This window comes from Notamacropus eugenii, chromosome 2 (genome assembly GCF_028372415.1).
Source record: "Notamacropus eugenii isolate mMacEug1 chromosome 2, mMacEug1.pri_v2, whole genome shotgun sequence".
Lineage (NCBI taxonomy): Eukaryota > Metazoa > Chordata > Mammalia > Diprotodontia > Macropodidae > Notamacropus > Notamacropus eugenii.
The window spans coordinates 415,072,068-415,098,195 of NC_092873.1; the positions used below are offsets into that span (position 1 = coordinate 415,072,068).

The window sequence follows — 26,128 nt, forward strand, 5'->3', positions numbered from 1 at the left end:
TTATGCTCAATATCTTTGACTGAGTTGTTTTTTTCCTGAGATTTTTATTAATTCCAGTCTTTCCCTTTTTCATTCCCCTATTCCTTACCTTCTGACTTTTCCATTAATGGTTATTTCTCTAGGGAATGGAACTCAAAGCCATCTTAGTCTCCTCCCACACTGGGTAATTCACATTTCATCATCCTTAGTCTCTGACCCAAGTGACTTCTAGGAGGACATATGTGGTTCCAGAAGTCCTGGTGGAATCATACACGCTCTGGTATTCTGTCTCAGTTCTCTCTGTTCCTCATGCATCTAGCTGAGTACTGTTATAGCACAGAGCATGACAGTCTCAACCAGAGCAAGCTTCTGCCTTTTGAGCAGGAATCGAGTGAGGTTCTGTTGAACTTGTTGCAACTAGTTGTTGGTTTGTGCAACTTTGCCAGATTCTAACGGGTGGTGGAGGAGCAAGAGCCAAGACAGCACTTAGAGGTTGGGGATTATCCTTCTTTCGTGTTATTCATCAGGTTTCTTTCATTGGTGTTCTTAGTGTCCTCTGTGGTGAGGCTGTTGAAATTGTTTTATCTTGTATGAATAATTCCTATTTTGGAGGGGCTTGAGAGCTCACGAAGACCAGAGAAAATGTCTAGCCCATCATCATGTTGGTCACATGACCCAGAAATCTGGAGGCACATATCATGAAGGTTAATTTGTTGTTACTTGGGAGGATAATAGCTGGGGTAACACTGGCTCCAATTACTTTTTCTGACTATTATCAACCATTTAAGCATAACAAAAAATATGTCCTAGAGGGAATCAGAAAATTTTGATGAGGTGAATCAGATGGTACAAGGTCTCTAGAATGGAGGTAATTTTAGGTTAGGGAAGTATGGCAGATAGCTATTTATTTGTTGGTAAGTCAAGTTGCATGTGTTATAGTGAAGGCTCCAAGCCCTGCATAGGGCATACAAATATATTCTTCTTGTTCTGGCCCCGGAAAGTTAGAGACTGGTCCCCAAAGACTGGGAACCTAGGGAGTAGAAGCTGAAGGAAAATAGACAACTTTATCTCCTTTTCTAGAGTTACCTGGTCTGAACACCAGGTAGACATTTCCCCCTCAACTTTCCTGACAAGTTTGAGGCCTGTTAAACTCTTTATAGCTTCATTGGTGAAGAACCAGCAGGAAGACTAAATATATTAGACATCTAAAGAAATAAAATGCATTTTTACCTTGTTTACTCTTTCCTGTAATGTAAATTCTTTGTTTAAAAAAAATACACCTCTTAAGTCTATCTGCTGAGATTTTATTATTCAGCTATCTATCAATTAACTCAGGAAACCAAGAGTAAGAAGGAATGAATAACCACAAATTATGAACATTAATTCTGGGATTTAAAATGACTTGCTTAATCCACACTATAAATAGAGAAAGTAATCTTCCCTTACTGTTGGGAATCTCTGACAGGAAGTAAAATTAAAAGTATGCTTTTGGGAAAGCAAAAATATTCACTTTTTTTCACCTAAGGTTTACTGAGTCCCACATGAGACGGGAGCAGCATGGTATAGTGAGTCTACTTACTGAACTTCAATTCAGGGATCTTGACCTCGAGTCTCATCTTTGAAGCTTTCTAGCTATATAATTTTGGGAAAGACTCCTTGTCTATCTAGACATCAGTTTCCTCAGCTATAGGACTGGGATACAAGTATTGACAGTACCTATATTATAATAGCTATACTATTTGCTTGGTGATCTCATTAGTTTCCATAACTCAATTTTCATCTCCATGCAGGTGAATCTCAGATCTACTTATTTAGTTCCAGCCCATCTCCTGATCTCCAATCTCAGATCGGTAGCTACCTGTTAAACATTTCAGACTGGATGTCCCATAGACTTCTTAAACTCAACATGTCCAAAACTGGACTCTCTAATTTTCACCCTCAAGTCCTCCCTCTTTTTAAATTTCATGCCACTGTCAAGGGTACCACTATCCTCTGGATCCCCCAGGCACAAAACCTAGGTATCAGCTTTGCCTCCTCACTCTTTGTCAACAAACTCCTCTCCATATCCAATTGGTTGCCAAAGCCTATCAATTCTGTCTTTGAAGTATCTCTGTCATATGCCCCCTTTTCTCTTCTGACACTGCCACTACCTTGGTGCAGACCATCATCACCTCATGTTGGGACTATTACAGTAGTCTGTTGGTTAATATCTCTTATCCACTCTCTTCTTGCTCTACCTCATTCTCACTTAGCTGTGAAAGGCACGTAACAAGATTACCACTAGAAATTGCCTCCTGTCCTGAGTCATAGATTTTCTCAAAGACTGTGGAAGATGATTATACCTTATAACTGAAATTAATACAGGACTGATTCTTTTCCCCCTTCTCATGGAACTAATACAAAGAGTGCTAGACTGGGCCAGTTAGGTAGCATTGTAGATAGAGCAATTGATCTTGCAGTCAAACAGACCTGAGTTCAAATCTAGCCTCAGACACTTACTAGCTGTGTGAACCTGAACACAGTTTGTTCTGTTTGTCTCAGTTTTCTTATCTTTAAAATGAGCTGGGAAAGGAAATGGTATCTCTGCCAAGAAAACCCCAAATGAGGTTATGGAGAGTTGGACATGACTGAAAAATGAATGAACACATTTTTTGTGCATTTCTAATCAGACTGAGGATCCTGGTGTCCCTGACCTTCATATGGGAGGCCCTTAAAGAACATATAGAAATTTTCCTATGAACTTGAGTCTTTGCTCAACTATTGGCTGTTTTAGCATCTTACCTCAAACTGAGAGCTACGTTTCACTTACAGAACACATTTACCTGATTCCTAAGAACACTAACTTTGGCTTCCAAAACATGAGCCTTTGATGAATTGCCTCTTTCTGGCCAAAGCCATTTATCAGCATCAGTCACATGCTGGATGATAAATAGTGGACTTGTCATCTGGGAGATTAGCACATGAGGAAATGCACATCAGCCTTTTTGAAAGTTAAAAAAAAAAAACATGGGGGAGGGAGAAACTGTGAGGAGAGAAATAGAAAGAAACTTTAATCCATCTAGGAGGAAAAACAGACAAAGAGATGGACACTAGTTGATACTTCCTTAAAATGAGAAGTTTAAATGTTTTGCACACACTAAAAGTCCTATATAAATGGCAATTATTATTGCAAATACTACTTAACTTCCAGAATTCCACACCGATTGGTTATCATGAGGACACTGACCATTGTTCTTCATTTCCTCAGAAGTGATAAAAACCAAGGAATGTGGATTAGATTACACCAAGGAAGAATATAGAGAAATGTTAACAGTGGGGCTTCCCAGCAGTTGGTGCTTACTTAACAATTTTATAATCATCTGTGAGAAAGTACACAGTGGAATCTTCAGGTCTATATGAAATACTTAGCTTCTCTAATGCCAACCTCATGGAAATAAATGACAAGCAAGATCTTACGAGGCAAATGTGGAGGTAGGAATGTGGTCAAGTTTAAAATGGGAAAGTGTAAAGTAATGTATTTAGAGAAGATTAATTCAAATGATATAGGTAAGTTGAGCTCGTTTATGACTCAGAAGATGAAGCATTTAGTGGAAAGAATATTAGATAAGTGAAGTCAACAAACACTTACTACACTCCTACTGTATATCAAGTGCTGTGCCAGCATTCAGGACACAAAGAAAAATAAAAACTCAGTCCCCTGTCCCAAAAGATAATGAGGGAGATCACATATAAACATCTAGGTACCTATGAGATATATACAAAGTGGATGGAAGACAACTTGGGAGGGGAAGGCATTAGTATCTGGGGGGGAGGCTGGAAAGGTTTCCTGCAGTAGGTAGGATCTGAGGTGAGGAATGAAGGAAGTCAGAGAAATCAAGAGGCTGAAGTGAAGTGGAAGAGCATTCCAAACATGGAAGACAGTCAAGTCAGTCCAAAGGCATTGAGACAAGGGATCAAGTGTCATGTCAGAACTACAAGTATGCTAGTATTGTAGAGCTTTATGAATTTCAATTTCCTTCTACAGGTAAAGGGCACACTGCAGTAAGTTTCATACTGGGGGTGGAAGGTAAAGAGACTTGTGATGTAATTAGACCTTTGCTTTATCAGCTGAGTGGAGGACAGATTGGAGAAAGGATGTAATTGAGGCTTGGATACTATTTAGAAGACTATTGTAACAGGCCCGGAGTGAGATGATGAGGGCATATACTAGGATCATGGCTATGTGAGCAGAGAGAAGAGAACATATACAAGAAATATTATGGAAGAAACAGCAACAAGATTTGACCATGGATTGGATATACAACGTGACAGAGTGGGGAACTGAGAATGACACCAACGTTGTGAACTTGGCTGATTGGGTTAACAGTAATGTGGAAAATCAGGAGAGAGCTTGGCGGGAGTGGTAAAAGTACATTTTATGGACATGTTGAGCTGGAGATACCTGTGGGACATCCAGTTCAAAGTGTCCAAAAGGCAACTGGTGAAACTGAACTGGACTTAGAAGAGAAACAAGGTAAGTGATGAAATTTCCAAGTGAGATAATATAAAGGGAAAAAGAGTCCAGGACAGAGCTTTTGAGGACATCCATGATTAGAGGACATAATGTAGATGAAGATGCTATTTTAAAAGACTGAGAAGAAGAAATCAGAAAAAAGGAAAATTAGGAGAAAACATAATCATGAAAATCTAGTGAGGAGAGAGCATCTGTGACCACAGGGTAAACAACGTTAACTGCTATAGAGAAGTTGGGTAGGATCAGAATTTGGAAAAGATCTTTAGAATTAGCAATAAAGAGATCATTTATAATTTTGAAGAGAGATGTGTCAGTCGAAATTATGGTTAGAAGCTTAACTGCAGAAGGTTTAGAAGAAGATGAAAGGACATGAAGTAAGGACACCAAGTAGAAAAGACTTTGGCCATAAAAACGGATATTGATATTGGTGTAGGATGATAGCTAGGCAAGAGGCAATCTTCTGGGGAAGTTAGGAGAGGATCAAGAGCTTGTGGAAAGAATTTGACTTTGGTAAGAAGAAGGGTGGCCTATTCATTAGAGACTGGAGTGAAGGATGATTTAGTGGAGGATAATGACTGAATGATGTGAGCTAAGGAGGCAGGAAAGGGAAGATCTGAGCAAATGGTCTCAATTTTCTCAATGAGGTATAAGGTGAGGTCCTCAGTGCTGAGAAGGAACCAAAGAGAGGTGCTGTGGGAAGCATAAGAAAAGATGGGAAGGTTTGAAATATCACCTTTAGGGAGTATGATTGTAAATAAGAAAGGAAAGAATACAGCATTTACCTTGCTATGGTAAGGATCTAGTTGAAATTAGAAAACAAATTTGCAGTGGACTCAATTATGATTTTGTGATTTTCTCTGAGCTCCATTCAGCATCATGTCAATTAGCCAGTCAACAAATATTAAGTACCTACTATGTGCCAGGCACTGTGCTCAAGTACTGGGGATACAAAGAAAAATAGAAGAGAGTACCTGCTGTCAAGGATCAGGGGAAGACAACATGAAAACAACTTATTTACATACAGTAGTGAAGAAGTGGGTCATAGGTTGGAGATTGTTCTAGTGTGATCAGTTATAAGACAAAGGGGAGGGGATTCAAGAGTTGAAAATAGTGTAGAACTGAGTTGGTTCACCAAGGAGTCAAGTAAAGGGAGGAAACTACAACCATGCAAGGACCATAGTCAGGGAAAGAACAGAGAGGTGAAGTTCCCTTCATGGAGATCACAGAATTAAAAAAAAAAAAAAAGGTTACCTTAGGGAAAGATGGAATGATAAACCAATATGATCAGATAAAGGAATTTTGGAGTTCGTGATCAAGAGAATGGAACACTTGTGGGTGGTGACAAGACCAAAGATATGACCTCTCTGTGTGTAACTAAGGTGGAGGAAAGGAGTAGGTCATGGGAGTTGAGTACATTGAAGAACAGGGAAACTAATGTATTTGAGAAAACATCAAGTATACTGAATTTCTTCCACCATTTGAGGTGTAGTCTTCCTCTCTTAGAATGTAAATTCCTTAAAAGGAAGAGATCATCTGGTTTGCTTGTAGTGGTATACTAGGTATTTACCTCAGCACCTAGTAAGCACTTAATAAATGTTTTATTGAATTTTATTCATTCATTCTATTTCCTACTCAATCAATCAAGTAAGCTTTGATTAAACACATTGTATGCACTAGGTATAGTGCTAAGCACAGGGGATACTAGGAAAAAGAGAAATTGGTCCCTATCCTCAAAAAGCTTACATACTAATGGAGAGAAATCTTGTATATCCAAGTCTATTCAAGAACAACTAAAGTAGATACAAGATACATTTGGAAGGGGAGGAATTAGCAGCTCAGGGGACATGACACTTGGGTTGTGTTCTTGAATGAAGCAAGAGTTCCAATAGGTGGAGTTGGTGGTGATAGTGAGGGACTTGGAGCACTCTTGGAACTGGAGGGGGAGGGTGGCACAGAAAGTGCAAAGGCATAGAGATGGAAAATATAGGGCCTTGGGACAAAAGGAAGATAAGTTAGTAAATTTGGCTGGATTGTAGAGTGTGTGGAGAGGAATAATATGTAACACTAGAAAGACAAGAAGGGACCAGATTGTGAAGTTTTAAATGCCAAAGACAGCAGTTAACTTTGTGAGTAAATAGGGAATTAATGGAGTTTATGAAAAGTGAGGAGTGGAGGTGAGACATGATCAGGTATGCTTTAGGAAAATCACTTTGGCAGCTGTGTAAATGATGGATTGGAGTGGGGAGAGACTTGAGGCAGGGAGATCTAATTAGAAGGCTTTTGAAATAATCTCAAAGAAAGGTGAGGGGAGCTGGAATTAGAGAGGGAGTTGGAGGGAAGAAGAGGAAGATGAGATCAGCTTCTTTTAAGACTTGGAATTCAATACAGATCGAAGCATGCAATTTTCACTTTATTTTTTTTTGTGTGTGTTTTGTTTCTTTTGGTATGTTTCTTCTTCCACAACATGACTAACATAGAAATATTTTTTACATAATTGCACATATATAACCTATATCAAATTGCTTACTGTCAGGGAGGGGGGAACATAAGAGAGAAAAAATTTGGAACTCAAAAAATTTTTAAATGAATGTTAACATTTGTCTTTACATATAATTGGGGAAAAAATACTATGAAAAAACACTCAGAATTCAGGTGCGACCTTTGTGGGGAGGGGAGATTCCCCAGTGCCTTCCCTTCCACGTTTACCTTCCATCTACTAAATTATCTTATATGTGTCAATCTCTTTAAATGTAAATGTCTTTGTATATATAGTCTTCCCCTATTCAAATGTAAGTTTCTTGAGGGCAGGACATGTTTTTGCTTTGTCTTTGTATTCCCAATGCTTAGCCCTCTTGAAATGACTATTGATAGAAGCCAGGGACTCCAAAAGGTGAAGATGGGAGGAGCATTCCAGACCTGGAAAGGCTTGGTGACAATTCGTCAGTGTTTGAGAAACAGTAGGCTGGTGTGGTTGGACAATGGAGTTCATGAAAGGGAGAGTCAATGAGACTGGACAGGTAGAAAGGGACCATGTTGTGAAGAGGTTCAAATGCCAGACAGAGGATTTTACATTTGATCCTAGAAATGACAACAGGCCACTGGAGTTTACTGGGTTTGGACACAGGTGTGTGATATATAGTTAGGAGAACCTCTTTGGTTAAGTGATTTATTGATTGCCGGGGATAGCAGTAGAATCAGGTCTTTCTGGGTTGAGCCCAGGACTCTATACATTATGCCATACTTCATTTTATATTTCATTTCATGAGAAAAGGTCTTTATCTGATATATTTGTGCAGTGTTTTCTATTTATTTTTTGTCAGTCCATGCTGTTGTTACTTGCCAGTCATAAGCTCCTAGAAGGTAAGAATCCTGGCACCCTAACTGGCTTTTTGTGGTACTTAGCACAACAAAAAAACACCTAAAAGCTTTACTGATTTTTAAAATGATGCTTTTGATGAACAAATGTGGGGAGTCATGCCACAAAAAACCTAAAGCCAAATAAGGTTCAGATTCTCCTGCCTCTTTTTTTTTTTTTTTTAACTTTAGGAGCAAAATTGAACATTGAGAATTACCAGTGCAATGAAGATTTTAATCCTTATTTATACCCAAGTCAGGTACATAGCCATTGGCTGGCTGCTACTAAAAATATAAACAGCCAGGACAGTATTTCAGATAGGATTTCCACATTTATGATTCAAAAATAGGGACAAAGTCACCTCTTGTACAACTGAAGCTTGAGAAGGGGAGTGATTCAATAAATCTCCTTCTGGAAAGAAACCTATCTACTATACTTTAAATTGAGTTCAAACTATCTAATTGAGAGGATGTTTGATAAATATCTGATATGTATTAATGTACTTTTTCAGAACTATGTAGTCAGATTTGATAAAGATGAGTATAAATGCCCTTTCCCAAACTATTAGCTTGATTACAACCTGCTAGTACTTAAGAAAGAAAAGAAAATAGACTAATCATCTTTTTGAATCTAAGTCAAACTATTATTTGAAATGTATTTTTCTTTTCTACTAAATGCCTTTCTATTACTGCAGAAATCTCTGGTTTATTTGGGTTCTGTTAGGGAGACTAATAGGAAAAATCTGATATAGCTCTGCCTAGAGATAGCTAGGTGGTGCAGTAGAGAGGACTGAACCTAGAGTCTCAGGGTGATCTGAATTCAAATGTAATCTCAGACACCTGCTAATTGTGTGATCCTGGGGCAAGTCATTTAACTTCTGTCTGCCTCAGTTTCCTCAACTACAAAATGGGGATAATAGTAGCACCTATCTCCCAGGGTTGTTTTGAGGATCAAATGAGATAATATTTGCAAAGGGCGTGGCACATAATAGGCACTTAATAAACCCTTGTTTCCTTCCTTCCACATAAGTCTCATAAGGACTTCTCAGCAGTGTTTCTTGAAGCCTGCAGGAATAGAACTCTTTTTAAGATACCTTGCATTTGTAGATGGGAATTTTTCCTTCGTCAAAGGAGTAGCACTTCTACTTTTTCTCCTTTTATTCCCATAATAATCCCATAAGAATCTCATGTGACAGGACGAGAACAATTATGTCCATTTTAATTGTAACAGGGAAGGCTTTACAAAGTCTTTTTATATACATTATCTCACTCAATCATCACAAAAATCCTTTACAATAGGGAGTAGTAATTATTATCATCCCTTCCTTACCGATGATGCCATTGAGACTCAGAGAAATATGATAGAGTGGGAAGAATGCTAGATTTGGAGCTAGAGGGCTTGGATTCAAACGCAGACTCTATAATTTACTACATATGACCTTAGACAATTTATCTGATTTTTCAAGTCCTCATTTTCTTCATCTGTAAAAAAAAGGAGATTAGGTCAGGTGCTCTTTAGTACCTCTTCCAGCTCTTCATCTAGAGAAGTTAGTGGGGATGGGGAACCTTCCTCCTTAAGGCTACATGTGGCCTTCTAGGTCCTCAGGTGGAGCCTTTTGACTGAGTCCAAGTTTTACAAGTTTTAAGGATTAAATAATTTTATTAAGGGTATTTGTTCTGTGAAGTTTGGATTCACTAAAAAAGCTGTACTTGGGGACCTAGAGGGCCACATATGGCCTCAAGACTATAGGTTCTCTACCCCTGGAAAGTTGCATTTGAAAAGTAGCAGGAACTTGGGAGTCCCAGCCTCGACACTTATTACCTGTGAGAGTATGGGTAAACCACATTTGCCTCTCTGGGCAAATTTTCTCCCCTCAAAATGAAGGGGCTGAGCTAGATGACTTTTTACCCTTTCACAGTTGAGGAAACTGAGGCATTGGTATCAACTTTGAAAAGTACAAAGAACATGTGATTGCTAAAAACTGAAGTACCAAAATCCTAGAGGCATTCTCCCCCTTCTTCTCCCCTTCCTCTCCTCCTTCATCATGATACATTCTGTCTCTGGTTCATCAGTATACACAGCTACATTGGGAAGGGAAGGCTAGCAAACAGCAAACCTTGTCAACCAAACTGACAGCTCTGACAGGGCAGAAAGTCAGTAAGGCCCTGTTCTGATTTGCTCTGCATTCAACTTTTCTGGCCATGTCTTAGCAGCATTTTTTCAAAGGTACATATCACTCTGTGAATTAAATTAATGTTTATGTATGTATGTATTGAGGGGGAGGGATAGTGGGAAGTGGTGCTCCACAAATTCTTTTCATTCCTTTTCAGCTTACCCTTAGTGGTATTTGTTACATTAAAAAAAAATACCTATATGGAAAGGAGTAATTTTCTCTTTGCATTCACTCCTAGACTTATCCCTTTGCAAAAGAGAGAGAGAGAGAGAGAGAGAGAGAGAGAGAGAGAGAGAGAGAGAGAGAGAGACAGAGAGACAGAGATAGAGACAGAGACAGAGACAGAGAGACAGAGAGAGAGACAGAGACAGAGAGAGAGACAGAGACAGAGAGAGACAGAGAGAGAGAGAGAGAGAGAGACAGAGACAGAGAGAGACAGACAGAGAGACAGACAGAGAGACAGACAGAGAGACAGAGACAGAGAGAGACAGAGACAGAGACAGAGAGACAGAGAGAGAGACAGAGACAGAGAGAGGAGCTAGCCCTGAAAGGATCAACCTTTAAGAGCATCTGTCTTCTGCAGCTGGCCCTGGCTACAATGTGATATCTTCTGTATGCACTTAAGGCAATTACATGAGTATAACTGCCACTGAGGAAGATTATTTGGCTGTGAAACTAAACTGTGACTCCACACAGCAAACCATTCAAAAGACTCATATTGTATTTCTCCACTGCAATTATTTTACTTTTCCCGCTCCACTTCTCCTAGATAGGATAAACGTCTCATTTCTTGGGGTACTTGTATGCTGCTGAAACTTTTTTGAGCCTCCACTCTTCCTTTCAGGCTTCTGGGCACTTTTCCCACCGTCTTTCTGGGTTGATTTAAAGAAATTCTTTTCTTCAGCCCACCTACATCTCTCAAAGACGGGGCTGGGGCTGCCTGCAGATCTCATTTTCCTTGGAAGCTCTCGAAATCTATAAGTCAAATGAGTTGGGACGGAAGACTCCAGCTCCCCAAGGATCTGTGGGCCAAATTCAGTTTTATTAATTACATTCTGCTTCCTCTTCTTTTCCCCTTGGTTTACATGCCGCTCTGGTTTTTCCTTTTTCCTTTCTCCAGGGGTCTTGCATGACGGTTGTGAAACCTTAAAAGAGATGCCACCCGCCTTGGAGTTCCTACACTGGCTGGGGAAGTAAGGGGGCACCGACGCACAGAACCACCGGGTGCGTTTAGACGAATTTCCACGATCCCCAAAGTCCAAAATTCGAGATGGGGCCCTCGTGCTGGGAGAAGGGACTGATGGGCACCTGCAAAACCAAAGCTGTCGGGGTTCCTTCGGTTTATACTTTAGATAACGAATTGTCACCGGTATGCTCGAGCTGGCACCCGGAACTTGTGCCCAGCAACGTCCTGGGGAAACGGCTCGGCTCCAAAGGCAGCCATCGCCCACTCTCCCATCTTTGGACTTCTTTTTACCTGAAGGATGCCGCGCTCTGGACCTGGCCCAGCGTCGTGGCTCTAGTTCCTCCAGTGGCAGCGGGGAAGGTGGGGGTGTGACCGGGGAACTACTAGGTAAATCCTGGAGAATAGCGTATCTAGTATTGGTGCCATGAGACTCTCTCTTTTTTCGATCGTCGGGCGCCAGCTGCAGTTGTCGCTTCGATAAATGCACTGCTGGTAGGTGACAGTACGGGAGTCTGGAGGGAAGTGGCATTAGGCAAAGCGGAGCGGGGCTCGGACTCTGGCCAACACAGGATGCTGAGTGATGCTTAGGCTGAACTCTCAGGGATTGGACAAGTGGAAACTTCTCATCTTTTGCCAGATGGCACGAGAGGGAACCAGTGGAAGAAGGTGCGGACTTAGTAGCTAGCAGATAGCCTTTCCTCCGAAGGAGAGACGCTTCAGAATCCCAAAGTCTCTTTGCTTCTCAAATGACCAGCTCCGAGATACTGAGGGTGGGAGAGGCAGAAAGATAATCCACCCTTGAGGCTTACCTTCTTAGACTTGACTGCAAATATCACCTGAGTCGGAGGGGACCGGGACTAGGTTCACAGGGTTTTTAAATCCATCTTCAGTCCTGAGGACTGCCGTGATTTCAAGAATTTTGGCTAGGGAACATCACAATCTTGAGTAAAACCAAGGACTTAGACAGAGCCTCCTTCAATCCGGGAAGGCGAGTCTTTTCTCCTTTAAAGTATTCAGAAAGTTACTCATTCGGGGACTTCTTTTACCTGAAAAGAAAATAGAAATTTTAAAGATACGTTGGTACCGTCTCTACCAGAGAGAAAGGCCTTTTCAAGTGGAAAGAGACATTTAGCCCAAGTGGAAAGTACAGTACATTGACAATTCAGCCCAAGAACGGGTTAACTGCATCCTACTGGTTCAGTTTACATGTAAATAGAGAGCAGCTGCTCCTCTCCAGCTCCGGCAGGCTCTTTTAAGTTTTTGATTGGCTGCCAATGACATCACCGCCCGTGTTATAACATAGAGGACCCGAAGCAGCGTCGGATGAACCCTCCTTAAAGAGACAGGTCCACGCCCCCGACTCCGCCCCCTCCCGACACCCATTGGCTGCTGACTGCTGTGAGGTGGCATTTGGGTTTCACCTAGAGCCTATTGGCCTAGACACTTGTCCGTCTGCGCTTGGCCAGCCCCCTACGAACCTTACATTTACAGTGTAGCAAAAGAGAAAGTAACTATGTTGCAGCTGGAGATCAATGAAGCTAAGTGAATGGGGGTTTAATGTACAAATCGATAGCTACAGTGAAGCGCCAAATGGTAGAGGGATATACTTATTTATAAAGTAAGTGGAAGTCGCCGCCTACACGCCTAGGAGGAGAGGAGAGGAGTGGAGGTGTGGGATAGAGATGTGTTTGTGTGTGTGCGATGCGATACTCTCCTTTTTGGGGGGAAAACAAGGTAAGGTTAGAGGGCTTTGGGCTGGTGGATACGCTACTCTGTGCGCTTCCACTCTATGCAGTCCACTTGGGTTTGGGAGAAGAAAACCGAGGTTTGTCGGGGGCTTTGCGACAGTTCTAAGAGTCTAAGGCGCGCGGGTTCTTCTGAGGTGTGTGAGTGACTGGGGCGGGGGGGTGCAGAGATTGTAGTGATGTTGAGTGGAGGGAGAAGGCGCTGTTTAAAAAAATCATCTAATCACTTCATTTCCATTCTAGCCCCTTTCTGGCAGTGTCTGTAGTGGGGTGGGATGGGGAAGCTTCCCCATACATCTTTAGTAGATTTGGAGTGCTAGGTTTCATGGAAATTATGTACGACCCTTTGCTGCAGAGATGCAGATATCTTTGATATACTATGTGCGTGTGTGAGATGCCCCGTGCATCCACGCACTATATGTGAACGTAGGGAGTAGGTGTGTGTGTGTGTGTGTACACATTTATTCTGTCTTTCCGGAAGGGAAGTCTATTGATGCCTGGACAAATCTTGTCAGGTAATACAATACTTTTATGCTTCCTGATGACATGTAACAGTTCTATTGCATTCTCAAATAGTACTCATTTTTCAAATACACCATAGGGGAGTAGGGGGAGTGTGGATCCTTTGCTGACATCTAAAGGTGGGTAAAGGAAATCTTAATCAGAGTCTCTGTAAGATATTGTCTGTGGTGTCTGTGTGTGCGTGTGTGTATACATGCTTTGATTTGGTACTGTGACATTTCATTTTTCTTTATGGGAATTCTGATTATTGTACATAAGACGACATTTCTCCACTATAAATAGGCTTTAAAGTTCGTTTTGGTGAGCCATTTCTGTTTGGAATTTGGCTTCTTTTCCATGCATGTGCCTTAATAAAGGGGGGGAGAGAATCAGTGTGTCTGGGTTGTACAGAGCTGATATTCCATCAAACAGGAAGGACCCGGACTCTTTGCAGACATACTACTGTGTGTCTTCAAAGCAGAGCCAATTTTGCTAACATATAACTGCTGTTTAAAATAACATTTTTCAAAATGGGGAAATCTTTTTAGGAAATCTTTAGATGATCTAAAGTTAAAAAAATATATAGATAGTGGTAGGATATAATGTTTACTACTAAGGCTTTCTACATTCTGGTCTACTGCTGAGCCATCTCCTTTGTGTTTGGAGGTTGGGGGTGGAGGATGCCAGGCAGAGGAGAAGAGAAAGAACTGAAGAAGGAATCAAGGGGGCTGGATGAGGGCAGGGGAACTAGGAGGTGATGGATCCACCAGAGTTAGGATTTCCAGGCCTGACTTTGGGGTTTTGTTTTAGTGCCACACTAGTCTAGTGGTAGTGAAAATTAGAAAATCCAGATTTATGTTCAGGCGAGTGATAGAAACATGTATTGTATTGTACTTTTTGGGGGATATGTAGTACATTTGGCAGTTTTGGATGTATTAAATATACAAGGTTAGTAACAAGGTTTCTCTAAGGCTTCTTTCATTTTGACTTGAAGAAAGTTGACAATCCTATCCAGACCTACCTAGCGGTATATTCCTATGATCTGTGCCAGTAGTTTTGACCATCTTTTTCTTTTCCTTTGCAGTGGGCAAAGGAAATAGAGGAGAGCCTGCAATAGTAGACAGTTATATTTCTCAAACAGTTCAAGTATACTTCTGCCTCCCAGAGGAGGGCAGGGATTAGATAACCCCAGGAGATTCCATCTAGCCCTCTGATTTGGGTGATTCTTTGTGCTTTTTAAATTCCTACTCTTGGACTCAATTTTTTGTTTTATTTTACTTTTGGTAGCCTAAATCCTGAAAGACAGAGTTCATTCTATTTGTATGGGCTGTATATTTGCCCTTAAGTGTGGAATGCCAGACTAGGCTTGGGCCAATTTGGTTTGCATTCTCTTTTGCATACATGTGAAGGAACTGAAGTCTTTGAGACTTGCATGGTAAAAGACACTAAGGGTGACTTTCCTTAGGAAGGATATAATGGCAAGTCTTCTTTCCCAGATTGAGGCATGCAACAGCCTGCATTTGTGACCTCTTTTGTGTCATGTGACTTTTCTTTTTTTTCCCCCTTCTTTGCAGACTATCTTGAGTTCTTCTTGAATTGCCAGTTTTCAGCCTCCTCATGCCTCCATCTCCTTTAGACGACAGGGTAGTAGTGGCACTATCTAGGCCAGTCCGACCTCAGGATCTCAACCTTTGTTTAGACTCTAGCTACCTTGAATCTGCTTCTTCTATCAGTGATAACCACGTAGCTGTGATTGCCACCACCGTTGTGTCTCTAAAGGCTGCGAATCTGACGTATATGCCCTCATCCACCTGCTCTGCCCGCTCCCTCAATTGTGGATGCAGCAGTGCCAGCTGCTGCACTGTGGCAACTTACGACAAGGACAATCAGGCCCAGACCCAAGCCATCGCTGCCGGCACTTCCACCAACATAGGAACCTCTACTGTCTGTCCTGCCAACCAGATGGTCAACAACAATGAAAATCTTGGTTCTTTAAGTCCATCAAGTGGAGTGAGCAGCCCCATGTTGGGGACCCCCAAGCCACTAGCCAGCATCAAAATAATCTACCCCAACGACTTGGCAAAGAAGATGACCAAATGTAGCAAAAGTCACCAACAGAGCCAGGGTCCTGTCATCATTGACTGCAGACCTTTCATGGAATACAATAAGAGTCACATCCAGGGGGCTGTCCATATTAACTGTTCTGATAAAATCAGCAGGAGGAGATTACAACAAGGCAAGATCACAGTCTTGGACTTGATCTCCTGTAGGGAAGGCAAGGACTCTTTCAAGAGGATCTTTTCCAAAGAAATCATAGTTTATGATGAGAATACCAATGAACCTAGCCGGGTGATGCCTTCCCAACCACTTCACATAGTCCTAGAGTCACTGAAGAGAGAAGGCAAAGAGCCTCTGGTTTTGAAAGGTACTTGATCTCTTCCCCACCCCTCACCCTTTACCTATTCCTTTTGGGAATCTGCTGTGTTTTTGCTTTTGTTTTATTTTTTCCTTTTGGACTTAACACCAGTTCTATCCCTCTCCAAGAAAACTCAATACTTTCAAACCTTGCTATCCTCTTTACTTTCTTTCCTCCAGGAGTACTACATTAAAATCCAGGGACCTTGGGTTCTGGTTCCAACTCTGCTACTAGTTACTTGTGTGATTTGGGGAAGGGAGTTGCTTAGCATCTCTAGGTTTCTGTTTCTCTATCTCCAAAACTGATATATAATGACTACCCTGTTTACTTGTTAAAAGCAGTTGTAAGGATAAAATGAACTAATGTATATGAAAGCACTTATAAACTAGAAAATGAAATCCTGATGTAAGATGCGGGGAGTGGTGGTGGTGTTATGAGAATCTTCACATCATTTCTGACATGTTATTGGACATGGAGCTGGAGGAGGAAATTAACAACAATAAAGCAATGTCAAGTTTTGAAACGAATACCTCTGTCTGAAGGATGGCTTTCTCCCCATCACTGTCCCACCTCAGTATGTTTTATCTGCTTTGGAGAAAATGGTTTAAACATAAAACAGCTTTTTAGCTTTTCCCTACATTTCATTGTAGTCTAGAAAAGCTCCTTTACAAATAATTTCTTAAAATATGCCCATATCTTTACTAAAGCTTTAAAGGGATATGATATGGTTACAATGATATGGTTCTGTCTCATTTTAGTTCTTTCCTAGATGTGAAAAAGTGGATTGTTTCTCCATAGCACCCTTAGCTCATCAATACTGGAAAGTCAAGAAGCTTGAGGTCCCTGGAGCTGTTCACAACCAGGGTAATACTATTCCCCACAAGGATTGTTCTGGTGTCCCATGACACCTTGCTTTAGATTACTTTAAGGTAAAGCACCAGGCTTTCCATTGCCCCTAAGACTGCTGAATATTCTCCCAATTGCTTTCATTACCAAGTCAGCACTTAGATGATGCTTAAATTAAACTTAATCTCCTTTATGTCATTCTGTGTCCTTGTTGCACTCTGTACATTCTTTTTCTACCTTGCTCATGGAGGAAAAGATAGTGTTCCTGCCTCACTTCAATTGTATGTTGATAGATGTTAGAGCTCTTACTTGTAACCAGCCTCTACAAGTATGTTGACCAAAGGTGGTGGGTCTGTTGATTGGTGATCTGCTTATGCAAATCACCAGTGCTCATTTTGCTAGAGCAAATTGGGTCTTTTTTGCATGTCTAGTTGGATATAGTTTCTCATTTGCCATTCTCTTCCATTTCCACTCCTGCCCTCATATATCTTCTATTAACTGGGGAAAATAAAGTTCTTTTCTTTTCTTTCCAGTTCTTCTTCTTCTTACATACCTCCCCCCCCCCCCCCCCCCCACAAAACCCCTAGTTTACTCTCATTGCTTGTAGCCACCTGGAAAGTCTCATTTTTCTTAGATCTGGTAGATTATGATGGGAATCAATGAAAATGATGTTTTTCACAATGGCGTTGTAAGGCTAAACTTTCTACTTCTCTAGCTGTCATGGACTTGTAATTATGTCCATTTTAAAATTTCTTATGACATGTTTTAATATATATATATCACATACATGCATGCATATATGTGTATATATGTATGTGTATGTACATATATGTATATACATACACACACAAACAAACGCTTAGGGAGTAAAGGAACTTCATGTTTCCTCAACAACCTTTTGGGATCTTGGGGAGGGAAGAGAACAGTCATCATCTGCCTAATGATCTTCTCTTTTTTCTTCTATAGGCTAGGCCCTTAAGCATGTCTATTTGGGGATTCTTAACCAAGGAAGGGAATAAATGAACCAAATTCTGATAACCCCTGGAACTGAATCATGCTGGTAATTAGGAAGAGTTGTAGAAACCGTCCTCTGCTCTGCAGTGAGCTGTGGTTGGCTATGGATGTAGGTTATAAATCATGGGCAATGAATCCTACTAGTGCAACCCTGAGGGTTACCCTGAGGCCTTATTGTCTTTCTATGCTTCTGAGACTGTGGGCAGCCTGGCCTTGTTCCTCAGTGATGAGATAGTGAGACTTCCTCAGTGGGGCGGGACCCATTGCTTACTTCACCACTGGGCGCCCTGGTTGGGTCCTGCTCAGGGCCAGACATTTTCAGATTGGGGAGAAGCAGCTACAGTCGGGCTTAGAAGACGTGCGGCGGTAGAGGTTGGCTTATATGTGGCTTTTTCTTTAGATATCTTGTGGACTTGGGTTAAATCTATAACATAGAGAGGGAAGGGATATTAGGAGCATCTTATCTTTTTTTTTTTGGGAGAGAACATAAGGAAGATTATTTCTTCATGGACCTGGTCTGAAATTGGGTTGATAATAAGACTGATCAAGGGAAAGAATTCATTTTGAGGATATTCACAGTTCTTTGGGGGTATATAGAGTGGGTAAGAAATGAATTTCTTTATGTATCCTTGACACCAAAGAAAAGGTGGAAATTTCTTAAAATAACAGTCAACTATTTTACCTAGAGATTCTTCTGAAGTGTTCTTGCTTGAGGTCAAGCATGTTAATTTGCCATTGCTGTTCACAGGGTTTGGATTTAGAAAAGCCAGCCCTTTGGTGGTCGAAGATTTTATTATGTAGAGTAGCAGTGCTGCCATTTTGAAGGAGGTAATTCTTCTTTTCTTTTTTTGGCAGAGTAGTTTGGGGGTGGGGTTAGGGTCAAGAAGTTAAGCATAGGGAGTATGTTGGATGGGTTAAAATATACCATACGATAGAGTCTCTAAATCTTCTTTCATTTATTTTGAGAGATTTCTCTTGCTCCATGTAATCCAGTCTAATTTATGGCCAGCCCATCTGATCCTCAGTTTTATGTTTGTAAACACTGGTTGCTACCCTCTCTGTCCAAGTTTTATGTCCCCCTGTTTCAGCGCCATGTTCTCCATTTTTGGCGCTGCCTGTCAAGTGAGAAGCTACTCTGTTACCATTTTAGTAAGGCAGTGTCAGGTTGGGAAGAAACTGATCAGAGAAGCTGGAGCCCTTGGGATTAGGTTACCGTTCTACTTTACAGTCTCACTGGTTAGTGACCTATGTCTGAAACTGCATTTGGTTCTCATCTTTTTCAGGGAAGCAAATGACATCATATCTGGGCTGCTTTTCTACCTGGAGAGAATGAAACATATATGCATTATATATTATATGTTATGCATTATGTGTATATGTATATACACATATATACATTTCTACACACATATATTTGTATGTAGAATATGTATATATGTATGTATAGAGATGTGTATATGTGTATATCTATACATATCTATCTATATATTTATATATATAGAGAGAGAGACAGAGACAGAGACAGAGAGACAGAAACAAAGAGAGATAGAGAGTGCCTATTCAGCCCTTGTGAGAACAGAAAATTTCTAATATGGTTTAACTGAATCCTGGTGAAGGCAGGAGAGCCCTGAGAACACAGAACTAGGTCTCTGTTAGCTGTTTCTATGAATCTCCAAGGGTTAAATAAAGGAGTGTTTTAACTTTCTGTCGTGTTTAGAAGGCCCCTCCTTTTTCTTAACAAAGCAGGATTCATAGGAACATTTACCAACTTAAGGAGTAAAAAGCAATGCCTTTATTTTTCTTAAAACAAAAAAAAGTCTGAAGAATAGAACGAGTTTACTCATATTGCTTTTAAAAAAAAAAATCTCTTTTTAAACTGAGGAACCCCCATTGTAGTTGGCAAGATATCAGACATACTGGAAAACTCTCCTGTCTTTAAGGAGAGTAGGAGGACTTGGAGCGATTTTTAAAAATGCCTCTTTGGAATCTTCTCTTTCAATGTCCATGTTTCACAGCTCCTGTATTCCTCCTTGCCCTCTTTCAAACTGGGAATTGATTACTCCGCTGTCTGATAGGTCTGTCAAGGGACCTGAAGTATTTTATTGGACTATGGAGAAAAAGGGAAAAGTGGGGAGAGAGAGGTATGAAAGAGACCCTAGGAAGTTTGTACATGAAGGAATTCTATGACACCAAGTCCAAACCATTTTTTTTAGAAAAGCCTCCATGGTGCCTCCTCGGACATGAGTTACATATGATGAGTGTTTCTACAGTAAAAAGAGGTACCAAAAAGAGAGCTTTACAAAGACATTTAGGAGTTTGGTGACCCTAAAGGCTGACCTAAAGGTGACCCTATGGCTTTAGCCATTAAAGGAAGAAGTTACCATGAAAATATCCCAATTTTCCTGAATTTGACTTGTCAGGGATTCAAATACCACTTCCTTACCTCATAAAAATATTAGGAAGATCTAAAAAAAACAAGAAACAAACAAACAAAAAAGGACAACAGAAAATGCTCTTCCTTTTGTAAAGTTTCTTACTTTTAAAATTCTTATCTTCTCCTCCAGATGTGCTCTGAACATGCCAGGCTGATCTAACAGAAGTAAAAGGGGATAGTTAAAATACATCTGGCTCTTGTTCCAAAGGAGAGAAAATACTTTGCTGGGGAGGTGTGTGTGTGTGTGTGTGTGTGTGTGTGTGTGTGTGTGCGTGTGTATGTGTATGTGTGTATGAACTCGTTGCTATGACCTAAAAATAACTGAGTGACTGCTAACTAATTTAAGTAGCATACAGTTGGAGCTTCAAGTAATTACAAAAGCATGTTGGTGGGCCAAGGGGCCTGAGTGATTTGGGCATATCTTAGAATTATTTATTTATAATGGGATTTGTAAAAAATGTGGTTATAAATCCATCCAGCTGATGTCACACGGCTAAATAATGAGAGTATAAGACTATAAAGCTTTTCTTTTCTGGCCCTTTGTCAGGCTGGTATATTTTTGGTTTGTGCTTTAGGAAAAACGTGCATGCGCATGCACGTGCACATGCACACACACACACTTGTAGTCCAACTACCAAAGTTGCGGGGAGGAAGAATGAATTGAGAGCAGAAAGAATGCATGTAGTATTATGAAGGTTGAAAGAAATGAGAACTTTGTTTAATTTGGATCATGAGGCAAGAGACTAGCCTGCATTTGATATCTTTTATAACTGGAATATATCCTGCTACTTGCTGAGTTACACCTTGTTGATGGTTTTTAGCATCTCACTTTCTTTAGGTTTAAACTGACAAACTAGCTCTGTTTTTTTTCTCTCCCCGCGAGAACTAAGGAAGAGGCTGTTCCCTTTTCACCTGTTCTTCCAACCTTTTACACAATCATCCAACCTTTTAGGGACTACTTCTTTCCTTGGGAGATACTGCCTTGTCATTCTAAGACCTTTGGAAGTGAGTTAGTACCTCTTCTCCTAGCAACTCTAGTTTGTTTTGTAACTTTTTGTTTTGTTTTGTTTTGTCTTGATTTTGTTTTTTTGAGATTTTTTTTTGGATTAGATATATATTAAATCATAATTAAATACTGACTTCACTTGGAGATTTTTTTTTTTTTTTTTTTTTACTTTTCTCCAGTATTATTTTCACCCCAGAATGAATATGGGAAGAATCTGTGTCCTGGCTTGATACTATTTTCAGCAAACCTTCATTAATTTCTAGGATCCTCACTTTCGCTTATAAAAATTGGGGACTTATCCAGATGTACATGAAAATTGGAATTTAATTGGAATTTGGATCTAATATTTCTCATTTTCTTCAGGAATTACTTGTTCCTTAGAGTGAAATAGTACTCTAATTGAGGCCACTTATGTGTTTGTATGGGAGTCATGAAGAAAGGGAGAATGATTTGAAAGTGATTGAAAGGCAAAGATTACTTAATTTTTAAAGTACTTTCTTTTCTTTCAAGTTTAAGATACTTGGAGCTTGGGGTATCTTTTGGTCCATGGGGAAGAATGATCAGGCAACTACTATAGCCCTACCTCACTCCCTGTCTTCCTCCACAGGGTTGGAGATATATTGGAGGACTATAGACCTACATCTAAGCTAGGAAGGTAGGAGGAAAGCTAAGATATAGTGAGATAGATGGGAACCACTGAGTAAACACTAGCTCTCCTCATTCCCCAGCCCCTGCTAATGGCAAATGGACAGCTTTTGGTTTAGCTTAACGCATTACCTGCCAAAATTGCTTCTGAACGCAACAGCAGTTTGCTAATTCAAATTAAGGAAGCGGTGAATTATCCAGGTAAAACAATACACTTGATTTTCTTCTCTGCTTATGTAGGATATACAAAGGGAGGAAGATTTTGAGGAAAACATTACCAGCCTGGTGCAAAGACCTTTGGGTCCTCCAGGCAAACACAAAACAGTCATGGAAGTCCAGCATAGGTTTTGCTAGGTAATGAATCATTTCCTTTAACAGGACAAAGCACATGACTTCAGAGGAGAAGAAGTGATTTATTAGCCTAGGGTAGATGCTAGGTTAGTGGCATTCCTTATCTTCTGCCAGAATTTTGCAGGTTTGTGAAGGTTCCTGGAGCTAGTTTCTTGAGTACAGTATTTTATTTCACATACCATTTGGTTCTTACCAACTACGCAGCTTTCTTAAGGCTCTTTATATATGTGCTATTTTGGGGGGTCTGGAACTCCAAGGTGACATACAAGTGGGAAATATGCTGGAATACTGCTCTGTGGAAAGGGTTGCACTTTAGACTATTTGCAGATGCTGTACTCTCTTCAGACCATTGCATTTTGGGATTTCCTAACTGTCCACAGAGATTTTATATATAAAGCTTGTTGGGCTTGGGCTAAGTATTTTAACCTTCTGGGAGATCATCTCTGCCATTTTGTTCCTTGAATTCTTGCATCAGGAATGGCGCTTAAAATTTTGGTGGGGTAAGAGGGGGTGGTGGGTATTAAAGGTGTATTGTTGTTTGCATTTCAGTAGACTTTTCAAGTCCCAACTAAAAGATCAATTGAACAGATCTAGATTCAAATTCATTATTAATCAGTAGGGTTATTTGTAGATTTCACTGGCAATCCACAATCAATCTGACCCTTGTCTGCAAGGATATTAAGTTTTTTCATAGAATGAGAAGAAGCTGTAAAATGTGTAAGATAGGAATATAAATGCCTGGCTGGTGCCCAAGGCACTTTGATAAGGCTTTCTCAGTAGTAATGTTGAGAGCATAAAGTCTCAAAAGTACAAAGTTAGTACAGGCTCATATGAAGAACAGATACTTGTTGACTACTTGCAACCTACTTTAGAGCAGTTAAGATGATAGCTATTCTCCTAAGGTCAAATTGGTCATCTCCCTTGGGCATCTCTCTTTCTGAACTGTCTCCCTTAGTCATTACATATGATGAAAATGACACCTACATTTATCTCTCTCCCTGTCTTTCTGTATATATCTGCCTCTTTCTCCATCTTTCTGTTTTTGTCTTTGTCTCTTCTCCTCTTCCTCCTCGCTTCCCCACCGCAGTACTTGAAACTCTGGAATTGCAAATCTGGCATGTCCAAAACAGAAGTTAACCCACACCCACACCCCCGCCTACACACACACACCCACACCCACACCCCTACACACACACACACACACACACACACACACACATACACACACACACACATACATGCGCACACACATGCACACATGCGCATACTTATTCTTCTTGTTAATTACCTTATTTGTGTTAAAGGAACCAACATTCTCCCAATTAACTATGCTTGAAGCCTTTTCTCCCTTTACTTTCCACATCCTTTTGATTGATAGAGCCTTTCCATTTTACTACAACATATCTACCAAATAGCATCAAGAGAGAGGTAACTAGGATCAATCATACTGATCAGAAAGCATTTATTAGGCCTCAACTATATGTCAGGTACTGTGCAAGGTGCTGGAGTTGCAAATAAAATAATGAAACAATACCTACTTGCAAGGAATCTATATTGTAATAGAAGACACAAAATGAACATATATAGGTATATGAAGATTAAATGTAGGGATAATAAAGTTTTTCAATTCAAGGTAGCTTATGAGGGAGGGCACCGGCCATTGAGGGGACCAGGAAAGATTTCATATCAAAAATGTGTTGGAGGATTAGACACCATGCTATCTCAGGATGATGCCATGGAGAAATGGAGACTTAATCCTGGTCGATAGAATATGATGGGGAGAGTAAACACATGATTCTCAGCTTGAAAAATTGTCACAAGATTGTTCTACCTGGGCCCAGAGGACTAGGAGCATTGTATGGAAATGGTTGTGATGCAGGTTGAGGTTCCATGTAAATATAACTTCCTAAGAATTTGAGCTATTCATATGTGGAATGGGCTTCCTGGGACAGTAGTACATTTCCCCCCTCTTGTCAGAGGTCTTCAGGTACTGCTTGGATGACCTCACATATTGGTGATAATGTGAAAGGAAATACTGTTCAGATATAAGTTGAATCAGCAGACTTTTGAGTTTTCTTTCAATTCTAACATTCTCTCCCTTCTTTTTTATTCCCATTGCTGTGAACCTTGTCCAGTTATCAGGAATCCAACAACTAGCTGGATTAATTGAAAATAGTTTCTTTAAGTCAACTCCCTGTGCCATATTTCTTCCTTCTCTAATCCAGTTTTTTACTTTAATCACCTTAAAAGCATAGTGACATTGGTGATTTCACTTCATGCTCAAAGCCTTTGAATGGTTTCCTATCACCTGCTGAAAATAGTCTGAACTTTTCAAACTGGGATTTGACTGGTCCTATACAATCTGTACCAGCTTGCTTTTTACAACCTTTATCTTAGGCTTCTCCTCTTCACACAGTATGTTTCATAAAGGAGGATTCACACTATTCTCTGTATTTTGACTGTACTTTGACTGCAGTCCCATTTTCTCAAATACTGGAGAGGCAAGCTTTAAAATATATTAAGCACCATTCTTTACTGTTCTCCTTTCCTCACACCAATCTCTGTCAATTTCGAACCTGTACATCCTTTTTTTTACACCCAGTTCAAATGCTACCTATTTCACGAAGCCTTTTCTGAATTTTACTTCCCTTCTCCCTAATTGGAAATTGTATTTTCCCATTCTATGAGAGCAGGTTTATCACCTTCTATTTTGTATTAGTTATTCATGTGCACATCTTAGTTATAGTAGTAGATAAGTTCCCTGAGAACAGGGCTTCCATCTTTTTTTATCTTTGTGGTGTACCTCTAGCTCCTTGTTTTAGATGGAGTCTAGGGCTGCTTAAACATTGGTGAGTTGAATTAGGGTTAGTTGCCCCTCCCCTTTCAGTTCTGAATTTTAACTTGGGTCATTATTTTTGTTGGAATGTCACTGACCTGTTATACTTCTTCCTTGGAGACCCACAATCAAAAGATGTCATTATGTTCCTGTTTGCTCTCTCTTTCTTTTTTTTTTTGTTCCCCCTAGCATCGAGTCTATACTGATCTTATTTCAGAAGTGGGTCATGACCTGGATATGATGCTGTCCTCTGAGGTTCATGTTTGCATAGAGTTTTTATCTTCCCTTTTAAGAAGCATGTCCTTATTCTGTGCTTACACCTTCAGAAATTAATGCGTTTTTTCTTTACTACTCATTGTACTAAAGTAAAACTTCAGATGCTTCAAGTTGAAGGCTTGATCTCTGGTCAAGAAAGAGCATCAATAAATCCGTTGTGTGGTATAGTGAAAGTTTATTATTTGGCCTCATTCAGAATTTTTGATTATTCACATAGACCATCTGTAAGAAGAGGTCTCACAGAAACATTTCTGTGAATATGATTACAGAGACAAGGGTGAGGTGGTTACTAAGCAAGATAAAAAACAAAACCTGTTACTAGCCTTATTTATAGTTAATGTTCTAATTACAGGTGACTTTTGATCTCAGGGAAATGGCCATAAGGTGTGGAAAGAGTATACTGGCTCTGGAGTCAGAGGATTCTAATTTAAATTTTGCCTCTGATACTGATTGCTTGTTTGACCTTAGGCAAGTGACAATGTCCTTTGTCCTCAGTTTTCCTCATCTGAAAAGGAGGGAGTTGAATCATGATTTCATGATTTAACTTGCTAGTTTTAAAAATAAAGCAGAAATATAACAATTACTATCACCTTCATTTTAAAACCTTCTGTTATTTGCATTTGCTTTTTTTATCTCCACAACAACTCTGAATTAGTGAAGTTTTAATCTACTCATTCATTTTTCTTTTTCCTTTTTGGGACTCTCATTAGTATATTTGCTTCCCATGTTCTCAGGTCTGTCTTCAGATTTCTCCAGGTGCCTGACAGCCTTCCTTAATCTAGAACTCAGGAGAAGATTCTGGCCATCATTCTTTCATGTCTGCCTCATCTTTCATTACTTAGAACTTGGCAA

The 26,128-nt window shown here is 40.1% G+C and overlaps 2 protein-coding genes across 4 annotated transcripts in view; one reads left to right on the plus strand and one right to left on the minus strand.

Annotated features, from left to right (window-relative positions):
* Positions 1-10,723: 10,723 nt before the first annotated feature.
* On the minus strand, positions 10,724-12,507 carry LOC140529255 (uncharacterized). Of its 2 annotated transcripts, none has more exons than XM_072647787.1 (2): positions 12,360-12,507; positions 10,724-12,252 (listed from the first exon to the last, which is right to left on the minus strand). In XM_072647787.1, exon 2 carries the CDS (start codon positions 11,733-11,735, stop codon positions 10,758-10,760), a length of 978 nt encoding a protein of 325 aa, XP_072503888.1. In that variant the 5' UTR covers positions 11,736-12,252; positions 12,360-12,507; the 3' UTR covers positions 10,724-10,757. The 2 variants fall into 2 exon arrangements, with proteins under 2 accessions (XP_072503888.1, XP_072503889.1); XM_072647788.1 differs by having other exon boundaries at positions 12,413-12,502.
* Positions 12,508-12,527: 20 nt separating this feature from the next.
* DUSP10 (dual specificity phosphatase 10) overlaps positions 12,528-26,128 on the plus strand; it is a 45,750-nt gene continuing 32,149 nt past the window's right edge. The window contains exons 1-2 of one of the 2 annotated variants that reach the window (XM_072647785.1): positions 12,528-12,824; positions 15,027-15,877. In XM_072647785.1, the coding sequence (XP_072503886.1) occupies positions 15,070-15,877 (808 nt within the window). In that variant the 5' untranslated portion in view covers positions 12,528-12,824; positions 15,027-15,069. The other variant, XM_072647786.1, reaches the window with a different exon arrangement.